Source organism: Poecilia latipinna, unplaced genomic scaffold (assembly GCF_001443285.1).
Source record: "Poecilia latipinna isolate Pla-1442-1.1 unplaced genomic scaffold, P_latipinna-1.0 Scaffold4393, whole genome shotgun sequence".
Lineage (NCBI taxonomy): Eukaryota > Metazoa > Chordata > Actinopteri > Cyprinodontiformes > Poeciliidae > Poecilia > Poecilia latipinna.
In genome coordinates, this window is record NW_015117009.1 from 1 (window position 1) to 10,585 (window position 10,585).

Genomic DNA, 10,585 nt, shown 5'->3' on the forward strand with positions numbered 1-10,585 from the left:
TTTTGTGTGTTGACTTGTCATATCACAAAACATGTTATTGGGGTCTCACCACCTTGTTTTTATTTTTATTTTTGAACCATTTAACACAAAAAGCTCTAACCCACGGAAGTGTTTGTATCTCTAGCAAGGTTTCTTGTTTCAGACACCTCTGTACTTCAGTGTTAGTCTTTTTTCATGCCCATTCAATTTAGTTTGACTGGAGAGAGTCGGACCTAACACAGAACCCTGAGGGGCTCCATAATTCATTGTGGTAGAAAATAAAGAGGTCTTATTTACCTCCATAATTTGGAATCTGTCTGATAAATAGGAATTTTACTCTTGCTCTTCCATTCATTGACACATGGGAAAAATATACAAAAGTGTGATCATAGTGGTAGCTTTAGCTTAAGTAAAAATTGCAATTCAACTAATTCATAGAGTATAGAACATTTTACTATGAATATGAAATTGCCAGCAGATGAAGGTCACACATTGCTAAAATGCAGCATCTACCTTATTGCCATTTTCCTTCCATTGAAGTCTGCCGTTTCTATTTGAGGCAACGCTACACACACTACAGGATTACGACACACACTCTACCATAGTCATGGATCGGAGCGGCACAGTCCCAGGGAGCGTACATTTATGGCAATACTTCCTCCTCCGTAGAAGCTTCCTCCAATGGAAGATGGAGTTTCCTGGGGATTCTCCTGTCGTCTTACAGGAAGCAGCAGACAAATTTGGTTTGAACATGATCACCCCGGAGCGTCATGCGCCAGATACCAGCTCTTGGATACTATTCACAGATCGAGCAGGATGGAGTGAATCACAACAGGCGACATTCATTCTCCCAGCCCACAGGAACAGTTTGGCTGCATTTGGCCTGTTTTTTTTTTTTCTCTCTCTTATTTTTCTCCTTCCTTTTAACACATTCACACAATCTCGCTCTCTCTCTCGCTCGCTCTCTCGCAGAAACACAAAGTGTCCTGTCAGTCTCACAGGAATGAACACCATTTAAAGCATCAAGCAGGAGTGACACTGTAATTGTTGGTTGGCGTGAAGGCTGACATGCATCCTGTTCTCATCATGTTTGCTGTTCTCACACATTTGGTTTTCGCAGCACCGACAGGCTCCGATCCCTTTGTTTTGTTGGAGCTTCCACTTTCTTGTAGCAGAGAACATACAGTAGCTGTAATGTTTCTGATGGCATCTGATCTGCATAAATTAAAACATGATTCAGTAAATCACTTTGACAATTTTGTGACACATAAAAAATACGTTTACATAAAAAATACTTATCAGACAAATTGCATCAAGTAGTATTTATTTTATTGTCAACTAAACTCAAGAACACCTATCAGATTGCTTTGATCACGTTTCCAGACTGAATTAGTATTTATTTTTAACCTGAACTGTGACAAATATACAGCAGATAAATTAAGTATTAAACACATCACAATTTTTCAAGGTAAATATATTTCTAAAGTTGCTCTTGGCAGAAAATGTCTACCAGGTGTGGGTAACAAGCCGAATAATCCATACATAGAAAGAAACCAAAACAAAAAAGTTCAGGAATTAAGTTATGTGTGATAATGTGAAATGACATATGGAAGAAGTATTGAAGATGCTTTCTGATATTTATTAATTACTTTGGTAATGACCTCTTGAGGATCTCTCCTGTTTGGAGAAATTACTCGCATGCATTGCTCAGGTGTCATTTTGTCCCATTCTTCCACATTATCTTTAAACCTGGAAGCTTCTGTCTCTTCTATGAACTCTGATGTTTAGTTCTTTCCAGAGATTTTCAACAGGATTCAAGTCAGGTGACTGGCTGGTCCAATCAAGCTGCTTTATTTTATTTCTCCGAGGCCAGACGAGAGCTTTCTTGGCTCTGACTCTGGAATCATTGTCTAGCAGAAATGTGAACACCCGTTTCATGTTCATCATTCTGGTACATGTTGTTGAAATTGAAAAAAAAACAAAAACAAAACAAAAAACAAAACAAAAACCTACGTGTTTCTGAAACGGCAAAAAAAAAAGTATTTCTCTGTCTTTACCCCTGATACCGACTGGACAGCTAGAGATCAACCAATAAGAAAAAAGACGGATTCAATGTTACATGTGACCCTGACAGAAAGTAAAAACTGTTTTGCTCTCTAACGTTAAAATGCATTTTTTTTTTATATTCACAAACTCTATGAGGAACCATCAGATCTTGTAGCTGCTAACATGTGAAAGACTTTATAGATGAGGAAAGTTCATCCCTCATCCCTGCAGCTTCTGTCACCCCTTGTTGCTATGTCTTATGGGACTAGCGAGTGCTTCCTGCAAGGGATTCGGAGGGGGGGAGAAAAAAAAAAGTGATTCACCCTGCTGTGAGCACACAGCACGGGCACAGAGTATGTGACACCAACCTCATCCCACATCATTCTGCTCCCAACCCTCACCCTGCCCTTCAAAGGGCAGCAGATGAATCAACATAGTTTAAAACAACACAAAGAGAAACAACATATACTGTACGAGACAAGAAGAAGAAGAAGAAGAAAACAATCTCAACTCCACCCCCCCTCTTCCCCCCCGTCATGTCTCACACCTTCTCTCCCCTCTTCCTCCCCCCAGTCTGCATCTCCCACACATTTCTGTAAGTGTGACTGGCTCAGATTTTTTTTTTTTCACTCTGGCCAGACTTCAGCGCACCAGATGCACAGACAGACAGCCAAATGGCGGCACAGACATATTAAGATGCACAGGCAAACATCGACCCAGACAGAGCTCCTGGTGTGCTGCCTGTCATCTTCTTTTCAAAACCACTGAAATCTTTTCGCTCTGCTTGAAAGGGGCGAGACTGGCTGTTATCATCCGAGAGACGAAAAGAAGACGGATAACGGATGAAGGGAAAGACAAAAAGACAAGCAACACAACAGGTTCATAAAAAGTGGTTGAACCGAGGAGAAATGATTAAAAAATAAGAGGACAGATTGGAATGCAGTGATGGATTATGGCTGGCAGAGAGAGAGAGGGTTTTGGAGGGGGAACAATTTGGAAAATATCCCGCAGCTTACTGTCTGCGTTGATGAAAGACTCTGCTGAATATTAAATCTTCCACAAACTCCCACCAAAACTGGGCTATGATGAGCAGAAGAAGGCTCACATCCCGTCTCCGTGTGGGAGCCCTAAATGATTTCACACATGGTAGAAACTACTTTATGTTCTTCCTGACAACAACTCGCAACTAAAAGTGCAGGTACATATTTCCATCTTCCTGATTTTCCATCCGGTGTGGCTTTCTTGTTTTTGTGGTTCTGGGTCGCCTCCTGCAGGGCGCGAGATGTACTGCGTTGTGAGCAAAACATATTTCAATCAGAAAACACTCATTTTTATGTAACTGATCCGGTTATATAAGCAGAAAACATGAACATCACAGCAGCCACATTCAAACTGATGCAAAACGACATCTCTCTTACAGACCCATTGCAACTGCTTTTCACATTTCCAGCTGAGAATTCATCCCTCCATCCTCTCCAGAGTCCGTTCTCCCTTGCAGCTGCTCAGAGCCTTTTCTGACGTCCTTAATTGCCTCAGGTAGTGCTGGTTTTCCTCAGGGCAGGAGACGGCGGACAGTGGCGGCCTGCAGATGGCCGGGTTCTCCGAGGAAAGTAGGAGGAAGATGAGAGTCGACAGGCAAAAAGGCCACGTGCAGACCGGTAACGCGAGCTGATAGGGGACGGTAGAAGTGGGAGAACATGACACATTGTCTTAGAGACACCTGCAGACGAGGTCTATGATTAGCCTCCAAAAGTAAGAAACTTTCGAACTTACCACGGACATTAGTTTTGACGTCGCTGAAGTCACGTAGGCACAGAAAAGTGCTAAAAAAGACATCAACACACCTTTCATTATGCAGTTTTCTACTTCTGACGAAGAATAATGAACTTAGTTTTCAGTCTTACCACATATTAGAGATAATATGTGTGTCTGCCATGTTAAACCATAAAAGACCCCTCCGATGGCAATGCAGGACAGCGCACTGTTATATCCCCAAAGTCCTGAGTAGACGTCCTCGAGAGGTGCAGCTAATGCAAGTCCTGCACCAAATTTCAAAGAACCTTGAACAAGTGGTCAAATCAGGTGCAGCCAAATGCTTCACAGCATTTTGTTGGGATTTTACGTGACGGCTTAACAAAAACAATGCATGTTGACCCTTTTAAAGCTGCTCTGGTCAGACAAAGGAACTTTTGTTGGGTTACATGCAAAAGGCCATGCATGGGGTAAACATTGTGGTCATAGCATCATGCTGTCAGGATGCTTTTCTTCAGCGCAGGGTGAAATGGATGGAGCTAAATGCAAGGCAACAATGGAAGAGAAATCTGTTACTAAGCAACAACTCCTTTAAAATGGGACAGAGGTTAAGCCTCTAGCTGAACAACAATTTTCAGGTGCTAGAGTTCTCCAGTTAAAGTCCTGACCAAAATCCAGTTCAAGACTTGAACATTAATACTCACAAATGTGTCTTCCTAGGGCCATTCTTAGGCTAGGCTTCAGCTATTTTGCAAAGAGGTATGAGGATAAATGTTAATCCTTATGTACAAAGCTGGTAGAGACAACTAAAAATTGCGACAATAGGTGGTTCTATGGGGTATTGACTCACTGGGACTCAGTGCTTTTCAAGGGTTTATGTGTAACACATTTAGAGAGCCACGCATGCCTTTTCATCCTCATCTACTTTGTTTAGGTCTATCTCTAAAATTCAACTTAACTACAAATAAACTGGAAATGTTCCACTTTTAATACAACAAGAAAAAGTTGAAGTGATATGACAACTTTTGCAAAGCATTTTGTCGTCCATGTAAAGTATGCACAACTTTGGTTACTTTTTTTTACCAAATAAGTATGCAGTCTGCATATTTGAGCTTGAAACAGGTTTTGGCACATTTTAACACATCAAACTTTCCGCCATTCCTTCTGCAAATGACTCGGTGTCTATTTACCAGTGCACAGGCCAGCAGCGGAGCCCAACAAGGCATGCAAACAGATAGCTGGCGAGCATAGCAGCAGGGCCAGAAGGACGAGACACGCCGTCCAGGGACTGTCGCAGCCAAACACCTGGCCAACGCCAACTGGCACCGACAAGAATAGCTGCAAAAAAAAAAAAAAGCGCTGCATATGAGCTGAGTGTCAAAATGTTCTGAAGTGATTTTGATTATGTGCAGGTATTCATCCACCTGTGGTATACTCAGGTTTGCAAGAGAGTCGTTATGGTACAGATGTGCTTTGGGCTGAATTTTCACCTAAAGGCGCAGAAAGTAGTTTCACTTTTTCTTATGATACAAACCACATGAGAAAATTCAAATTGTATGTGTATAGTGAGACTTAATACATGCCTCTGGAAAATACGGGTGAGCGGTTCCTGTTGCTGCGATGTGTAAGCAAGTCAGGATATTGAAAGGCAAAGTGAAAACTGGGAGATCCCATTTGCTCATAATGGAGGACAAAGCACTGGAGACTACAGGGCTGTTAACAGAGAAACAAGTTAAGATGTTAAAGACAGAAAAATTGGAAGCAATTAAAATACTGAATGGTTAACAAGCACTGTCAGTACTGGGACCATGTGTAGTGTTTTAAAAGGCTTAGATTTTACTTGAAGAAGTAAAATTGTGTGCACAAATTTATTGGGGCTATACTGTGATTAAATATTTATATTAGTGAAATTATTCCTGCCACACTTGTGGGCTCCCCGCAGGTCGGCCATAGTTTGTAGGTCTGGATAGTGAGACGACGATGGAAGAAGCGTGGCGAATTATTTCTGTTATTTCTGTGTCGATTTTGCCACGTTTTAGATCATGATACAGCTAAAAAATAATAATAAAAAAAGATTTTATTTTTAAAAGTATTTCAAGTATTTCCAGTGTAACCTTTGCGCCACTGGAATGTTTATTGCTGAAAACCTCAACCTCAGTCTGATCTCACAAAAAGTCAGAATCCGTGTCAAATATCCAGAAGATTATTATTATTATTATTATTATTATTATTTTATTTATTTATTTATTTTTTTACAAAAGCCAAATATTCAGATTTGAGATGGATTGGGATATGATGGTATGACTAAAAAGGCGTTTTTGTCTTGCAAGCCCAGTCAAGCAGTCGGCATTGAGATGGCATCTAATGGTTGCTATGGAGACCTGATTACAGCAAGCATTTCTCACTTTGCTGCTGTTCTCTCACATTGAGCTTTTTTTGTTTTTTGTCAGTCTTATTCTTGACAGCTCAAGCTGACGCCGAGACTTTATGTACGGAAATGTTTAGGTGAGTAACTATTTCCTTCAAAAATATCCTGATTTTTTTTGAAGATCAACAGACAGCATGTCATATTTTAATGTCATATATTTTTGCTTTCCTATTTTAAAATGTGACTGAAAGGAACTGAGCTACAAAGCTGTGCGCCAGGAAAAACTGAAAAGGTTACTGGAAGATATGATCAACTTTAAGAAGAAAGTTACATTAATTTGCCAAAGAATGACACTGGATTTTATTAAAATCTAATATTTCTTGAAGGTTTTTTTTTCCCCTCTTCAATTGTTTTAATTGTTTTTGTGTGAGATTATGCTTCTAAAATAAATGTACATTTTATTTTTACAACATTTCTTGTTTCAAGATGGAACTTTATGTAAAAATCTCAACAACAGAAACAATGTGCGATGTTGTTCCTTCTTTACTTTACCCCACTTTCCATTTCCAATCTGCAGAAAATCTTTATTTTTTTTTTTTTTTTTTTTTACTCACCACAACATGGACATGAACACATTTGGGAACAGAAGCCACCAGTACCAGTTCCCCTTGGAGGAGAATGCAGCCATCAGCATACCAACCAAAGTCCCGTTGTATCCATGAAGCCCAGCAAAAATCGCCTCCCTGAGGTGAGGTGTAAAGACATGAAGCTGACATGAGTACAAAGCAGTTACATGAGAAATAAAATCTCACTGAGTCTGAAGCTAATTAGGGGAGAAACACAATCTTTCTGCAGAATGTCATAAATCTTTATTTTTTTTAATTTCTTGTTGTTGTTGAATAGGACAAAATGACGACGTCTGACCTGTTTAGTCTGAGGAGGAGAGCCGACACAGTGGAGACAAAAGCTCCCAGCAGAGAGTTTAGAGCCCACCAGGGGTTCTGCAGGAACAGGCCAGTCGAAATGAGAAGTCCACTGACAGGGTTACTGACAAACATGACCTGAGCCGTGCCTCGTAAGACACCGTCCAGCAGCTGGATGATCAGAACCTGCCCTGTCAGACAAGAAAGTCAAAACTTCGTTTGATTCAAATATTAAGCAGAGATAAAAAAAAACAATAAAAAAAAAATAAATAAAAATCAGACTGAATACCACCTACTTTTCACCCACTGTCCACACCGTCGCATGTCTCCTGTGAAAAACCTGACAGCTCTGAGGCAGCGACCCGAAGGCTCTGCTGAAAGTTGGTTGCTGGGTCCCATGCTGGCCAGCAGTTAAAGTGACAAATAATACAAACACAGAGCTACAGTAAGTTCCAGTCCATACTTTGCACAATCCCCTTCGAGGCTTTTAATCATAACACTTTCATCTATGCTTAGACTTCCAGAATCTCTGCTTCGGTATCAAGTCTCTAACAGCTTTACTTCCATCTGACCGGCAGCTTTCCTGTCCCTGCTGGTCGAGAAATTGGTCAAAAAAGTTCAGCACAGTATTCCACGTGTTTACTGTGTCTCCTTGTGGCAAACTGTGAATAGGACTCATATGTTTTTCTATTGTCAAAAGTTTTCTTCCCACCATTTTTACCATTATGACCTTATAACTTATTGCTTTTCCCATCAACATATTCTAGTGTCCCTTAAGCTGTGGACCTCTGCTGCTTCTCCAGTTACCATGGGGCTCAAGTCTCCTATAAACATCCAAATAAAATTAGTAATTGGGCTAGCAAAAGTTAAAATGGTTAAAGAAAGGAAGGAATAAGGCATGAGGATAGACAGGCAGATAGATATTCAGCCTTTCTTCAAACTCTCTAATCTGCTCCATGCATCCCACAAATTGCTGACAAATCAACACCTCGGCACACACAAACTAAAGTTGATTCCCCTTTTTGCTCCCTGAGGTAGAAATGACTCCAACAGAGAAGAGAGAGCTGGGATCTGAACCTGTGCCCCCCCCCCCTTCCCACCCCCGTCTGCTGCATTGATTTCCTTCAGTCCCTTCTGTCCTATTTTTGGTTTTTAATTTATCTTTTGATTTATTTTGAAGGAACGATCAAAGCAGTTTTGCGAGGAAGCTTCCCACTGCTACATCCTCAGCCACGGATCTCTGCACAAAAACTTTTCTTTTCTTTTTTTTTTATCATTGTTGCTGTTCGGGGAGCAGTGAACCTCTTGATGTGCAACTCTTTTGTTCTGTGACAAAAAAACATCCAGAGTCAACAAATATAGCAGCTTTTCAACAGAACTCTCTGAACAACAAAACTGAAATATGATAAAACTGCTCTGATCATAAGTCGCTCTGACGGACGCTTATCTAGCAAACAACGTATCAGATAGTTTTACTATTAAATTGAGACTGTAAAGTTATTAGTGTTTGTATATATATGTGTTCAGGTATGTTAAGGAGGATTTCTAGTTATCAGTTTATCGACAGCCACTTGTAAATGACTAAAATAATTACAGAAAGCAGCATTTTTGAGTCAAAATCAGCTCTTATATCCTAACTGAGATGTAGTTTGTGCTCAAAAAGCCTCCAAAATGGGGTTGAAATAAAACATTTCTACAAATGTGTTATTGCAAAGTGTTCAGTTACTTTTTCACACAGATCTTACTGTTTTTAAAGGCTTTTTGTCCCCCTCTCAATAAATGAAATCCTAATGACAATATTTTCATAATGATCTGAAATTTGTTCAAGTTGAACAACTTTTTTAAAAAAATGACTAAATTTGTTCCTACTTCGGAGGGGAAATATTTTTCACAGCACTATAAGCAGTTTGTTATTTGCAACTAAAACTTTGTATCAGGAAAAAGAACATGCGTCTGAGATCTGTGAGTGTCGCGTCATAAACCAGATTCTTACCTTTTCTGTGTTAACGATGCAGATCTTTCACCCGGCAGCTAAATTTGAGATGCTGTGTTGTTGCTTGTTTTCTGTGAGATTCCTGAGAACAAAGCTGGCCCATACTGCAGATGATCAGCTATTAAAAGGATTTCCTGACTAAGCAGTGCAGTGGTTATTGTTTCCACAGTCCTACTGGGAATAAAGATCTGCTCTATGAAGTAAAGTTTTTTTAATTTTTTTTATTAACTGGTCAGTAACCAAGTTTCATGGTAAAGAAGTATAAAAAAGTTTCTAGAAAATGCTGAAAATATTAGAGGGGAAAAAAAATTACTCTTTGGTTTGAGTAAATTTATTCTTTGGAGGAAGAAAGATCCAAACAAGTTGTTTGTTTTACTAGCTCTAAAATTGTTAACACATACATTATGGAGTTAATATTTAGAGTAGCTGCAGGTCAAAGCTTGTTATAATGTGCATGCAATGTGACTTGATTGTTGGTTTGTTTGACTGATGGCGGTGTCAGGCGTACAATTTTAGCATTTTCCCTTTAAATGTTCCACTGATCATTAAGGCATAACTGCAAATTAATAGAACTAACTTGGTTACAAATTATTTTGTTAATCCTAACAACCTAATCACAAAAACTTTAATGGCATTAATTGAGAAAAATGTTATATGTTGTTTTACAGCCTTTGCTTATTTCAGGTTCCCGCTGAATTCAGGTAACATTTTCTTGTGCATTGTTGATTTGGATGTGTGAATGTCTTAGTAAAGGACAAAGAAGACAGCAGACATTTCAGTATGAACAAAGTGGATTGGATAATCATGGGAACAACAAAAGCACACAAGATTTTTTTTTTTTTTTTTTTTTTTTTTTACAGAAGCAAAAAAAAAAAAAAGAACACCATCTTCTTAAAACAAGGTATTTTATTGAGAGATTGACCTTTTGACCCAAGACACTTTTTCCTTATTTTTGTGGAGGAACTTGCAAATTGCCAAGTGTCAGTTAAAATTTTGACATTTCAATAAGAGAGACCAATGAAAAAAAAAAAAAAAAAGTCTATTATATGGGAAATTCCTGCACAACCACAAACTACACTTGCCATCCACTGGAGACAAATATATATTTAGAAAAAAACACACAGGATGTAGGTGGTTGAAAATGGCTGATACATATTTGTTAATCAAATGATGCAGGTTGCTAATGTGGCTCAACTGCTTCTTTTATATTTTCCCCCCAAAAAGTACAACTTTAAGTATTATCTGGAGCGTGTTTCTGTTCTTCTGATACTTGTTGCATAAAGTGTAAACTTCATTATACTTAAAAAAAAACACAAACATTTATCTTTTCTTAACTGAGGCCTTTACAAAGGATTAGAGAGCCCACATTTGAATAAAAGGGCACAGCAATGAATCATACAGCACAAAATTGTAGTCATATATGTTCCTGTATCTGTAACACAGTTAAAAAACAAACAAACACACACAAAAAACCCCAACAACAGACACACACACACACACACACACACACACACACACACACAC

General features: G+C 39.1%; 1 protein-coding gene and 1 long non-coding RNA gene across 4 annotated transcripts; one reads left to right on the top strand and one right to left on the bottom strand.

The window, feature by feature from the left end:
• Positions 1 to 1,384: 1,384 nt before the first annotated feature.
• LOC106942577 (urea transporter 1-like) lies at positions 1,385 to 9,211 on the bottom strand. Of its 3 annotated transcripts, XM_015025894.1 has the most exons (10): positions 9,062 to 9,210; positions 7,365 to 7,468; positions 7,070 to 7,259; positions 6,760 to 6,888; positions 5,361 to 5,490; positions 5,202 to 5,267; positions 4,968 to 5,115; positions 3,930 to 4,064; positions 3,799 to 3,848; positions 1,385 to 3,693 (listed from the first exon to the last, which is right to left on the bottom strand). In XM_015025894.1, exons 2-10 carry the CDS (start codon positions 7,465 to 7,467, stop codon positions 3,484 to 3,486), a joined length of 1,161 nt encoding a protein of 386 aa, XP_014881380.1. In that variant the 5' UTR covers position 7,468; positions 9,062 to 9,210; the 3' UTR covers positions 1,385 to 3,483. The 3 variants fall into 3 exon arrangements, with proteins under 3 accessions (XP_014881380.1, XP_014881382.1, XP_014881381.1); XM_015025896.1 differs by lacking the exon at positions 3,930 to 4,064 and having other exon boundaries at positions 9,062 to 9,211; XM_015025895.1 differs by lacking the exon at positions 9,062 to 9,210 and having other exon boundaries at positions 7,365 to 9,054.
• On the top strand, positions 5,463 to 6,767 carry LOC106942579 (uncharacterized). The gene is made up of 2 exons (XR_001423661.1): positions 5,463 to 5,704; positions 6,132 to 6,767. It is a non-coding gene; the product is annotated as an uncharacterized LOC106942579 (long non-coding RNA).
• Positions 9,212 to 10,585: the final 1,374 nt, after the last annotated feature.